The sequence below is a fragment of the Kryptolebias marmoratus genome, linkage group LG7 (assembly GCF_001649575.2).
Source record: "Kryptolebias marmoratus isolate JLee-2015 linkage group LG7, ASM164957v2, whole genome shotgun sequence".
NCBI classification, from domain to species: domain Eukaryota; kingdom Metazoa; phylum Chordata; class Actinopteri; order Cyprinodontiformes; family Rivulidae; genus Kryptolebias; species Kryptolebias marmoratus.
In genome coordinates this window covers 794886-797801 of record NC_051436.1, presented here as the reverse complement: position 1 = coordinate 797801, position 2916 = coordinate 794886, and the positions used below count along the sequence as shown (strand labels likewise).

The 2916-nt window shown below is 39.0% G+C and overlaps 1 protein-coding gene across 1 annotated transcript; it reads right to left on the bottom strand.

The window, feature by feature from the left end:
* Nucleotides 1-458: 458 nt before the first annotated feature.
* Nucleotides 459-2902, bottom strand: LOC108250203 (uromodulin-like). The gene is made up of 5 exons (XM_017439968.3): nucleotides 2732-2902; nucleotides 1799-2044; nucleotides 1547-1709; nucleotides 1193-1276; nucleotides 459-933 (listed from the first exon to the last, which is right to left on the bottom strand). The coding sequence occupies exons 1-4, from the start codon at nucleotides 2845-2847 to the stop codon at nucleotides 1193-1195; spliced, it is 609 nt and encodes a 202-aa protein (XP_017295457.1). The 5' UTR covers nucleotides 2848-2902; the 3' UTR covers nucleotides 459-933.
* Between the last annotated feature and the right edge of the window lie 14 nt (nucleotides 2903-2916).

Below are 2916 nucleotides of genomic sequence, written 5' to 3'. Positions count from 1 at the left end.
ACCCTAGCTCAAAGTAAAAGTGTAACCGCCCATGTTGGGTGAGTTGAGTGTTTGTTTATTCCCCCACGATGGATGAGTTAATCACATTATATCTTAAAATTTGTGAGTCTTAAAAAAATCATTTGCACTTATTTTTAGAATTTGTGAGTGAATTATTTGACTAAAAAAATGACAACATACGTTAATTACTGACACAGTAGAACTGCCTAAAACATTTAAAGCTGTATTTGCTGAGTTGTGAGCAGCAGCTGGAAATAAAAAAGTTACAGGATGCAGCCAGTAGGTGACAGCAATCAAACACACCAGTACTGGCAGGCCAGGTATCTTATAAATATACAGGAAGCTCCTCCAATTTATTTATTTTTTGTTAAATCCACACAATTCATCCTCCTCATCCTCGACAGACAAAGAGAGAGCATGTAAACTCTACATGAAGATAACAGCTGGCCAGCAGGTCCACAGCCTTCGTAATGTGAGGAGACAAGAACTACAGCAAAACAAATACAGACTAACGCCTCAGATTTTTTTTTTGCTTTTTTTTATGCTGTATAAAATCATGTCCAAAACACAAAGAAATCAATGAAATAAATTTCCAACATTGTTTAAGGTTTGGAAGAGCTGATTATTAAAGGTACAGATAAATAGAATCATAACAAAAAGAATCAGTTAAAGTTTACCATAACATCCAAACATAAAATAACTTACAACAAAACTCTTATAACCCTAAACCACAGACAGATTGTATAAAACACAGCTTAAAGAAGAAACTTCAGATTATATTAACACCTTGCAACACCATCACCCTGATTAAACTTCACAAAGCTCCAATAAAAAGTAAAACACAATCTGGCTCTGAATCAGGACCAGTCAAAGGTCAGAGGTCATCATGGAGGTCAGCAGCCTGTCAGTCAGTCCGGTCACCGTGGAAACCACCTGAGAAGACAACAGGACCAGAATCTGAAAGTCAGATGTTGCGATGTAACTGAGCCCTGAGCCTTAACTGTCAGACTATAGAGGGCTAGTCAAGAGCTTTTTACTACATCAGCACTTTAAAAATGTCATCACATATTAAAAAAAAACTAAGCAGACAATAAACAAGCACAGAATTTAGGTATAGATATAAAAATTTATTTATTTTCTCATATAATATAATTTGAATAAATATAATCCACAGAGCAGAGCTGTGTCTTACCTAATGAGTCCAGCCCATGCTGATGAAGGAGTCAGATTTATAGGTGGAACTGGCAGATCTGCGTCTTCTTCCTGAGCCACAGGTCTGAAAGTTAAAGACAGAGATTAAGTCCAGTCTTTCGAGAACCAACACTGATCTCTTCACTCAGAACTGAAGCTGCTGAGAACAAACATTTGATCTGATTTGTCAGAATGCTACAGTTTAATTACTTTAATGAGAGTTAGTTTAAAGATTTATGATTAAAGCAACAATAAATAAAATAAACATTATTCCTTGGGGTAATGCATATCATCACCCACCTTGTTTGTCAAACTTTTACACAAAACTTTCATTTGATCTGTCAGTGAGGCATACCTTGACACAGTTGCCTTCTTCTTTGAGACACAGGTGCAGACTGCAGTGCAGGTGGATTTCATTAGAGCCCCCAGAGAACCTGAACATATTGAAGGAGAAGTAGCTGGTGGTTCCCTCTCCGTTTCCCTTGATCATCACCGTTGGGTCTGCAGGGTTTGGACAGCTGCTCACAAACAGGAAAACAGTTTGTTCAGTGATCAGATCAGAGGGACAGAAAGCACACTGATGACTGAATGTTGGTAGCAGTCTCACCCATTCTCAATCAGGTAGTATTTCTTGGTTGCTGTGGCGGATGGCTGGTTGGTTGCCCAGCAGGCGTCAATCACCACAGCAATCACGTTTCCATCCAGCCCATCGGTGTCCAGCTTCACCCAGACTCTCTGGTTCAGCCGCAAATTATGATACCTCTCCACAGGTTTTGTGCACTCATTATCAACGTAAGCCTTCATGGACACAGTGTAAGTCCAAGGTCCAGCTGTCAAGGCTTTAGACACATCACTGCAGAGCACACACACAGTTGTGTTGGTTTTTAGTGTTTAAGAGGACATTTTGTAAAAGTATAACCAACAATTTTAAGTTATAACAACATTAAGCTTCTTGCTGTCTGATGTCTATATAAGGTTTTGGTGGTTTTCTGTTCTCCTCCCACTTTTCAGTTCTGTCTGGTATCACCTACATTTAGTCTTTCCCTTTACCAGCAAGCACCTAGTAATCAATCTGAGCAGTTCAAGGATTATATTATTACAAACTTGAATAATCATTTCTTATTCAACTAAATAACTTAGATGGACCAGTGAGTTAAAAATTTTGCCTTTTGGCTCAGGTCCATTTCCTCTATGACAGATTGAAGCAAAAGCCTCAATCCTGTAGATGAGGCCCTGATCTGTCAATACTTCTCCTGCTTCATCATGCTAACACTTCTCAGCAAGACTCAAAAATAATTAAAGCTTTTTGATTAAGGTACAGACTGAATCCAGATCTTGAGAGAACTCTCCACCTTGTTCTGGTCAGAGTCAGCTCCTCTGAGACCATAGCTCTCAACTAAAACATTGTGAAAAACATTGAATATTTTAAATATGCTCTCTCTCATGCTTTTCTTGACCTCATGCACTGTGGCTCTTTTGACTTTCAGACCTTCATCAATGAACCTCCCATGAACTGGTTTTAATGAAACAGCTCACATACCTGTCCATGATGGTAAACATAACGGTCTTAATGTCTGGCTGAACATGGTAGCAGGAGAAGTCAATCATGACATCATCATGACGAATGATCATGTCTGATGTGAAGTTCTGGGTCATGATGGTGTTCCTGTAGATGATTTGGCTGCCGTTGGTCTGCAGAGTGAAACATGAAGATGTTACTGAATG

What these genes read in the sequence shown, in the direction of transcription:
- LOC108250203 (XM_017439968.3), bottom strand. Translation starts at nt 2,847, where the DNA reads ATGACCCAGAACTTCACATCAGACATGATCATTCGTCATGATGATGTC. An exon ending in ATGTTTACCATCATGGACAG is followed by an intron (nt 2,045 to 2,731) that starts GTATGTGAGCTG and finishes TGTGCTCTGCAG; the next exon opens with TGATGTGTCTAAAGCCTTGA. An exon ending in AAGAAGGCAACTGTGTCAAG is followed by an intron (nt 1,277 to 1,546) that starts GTATGCCTCACT and finishes TTTAACTTTCAG; the next exon opens with ACCTGTGGCTCAGGAAGAAG.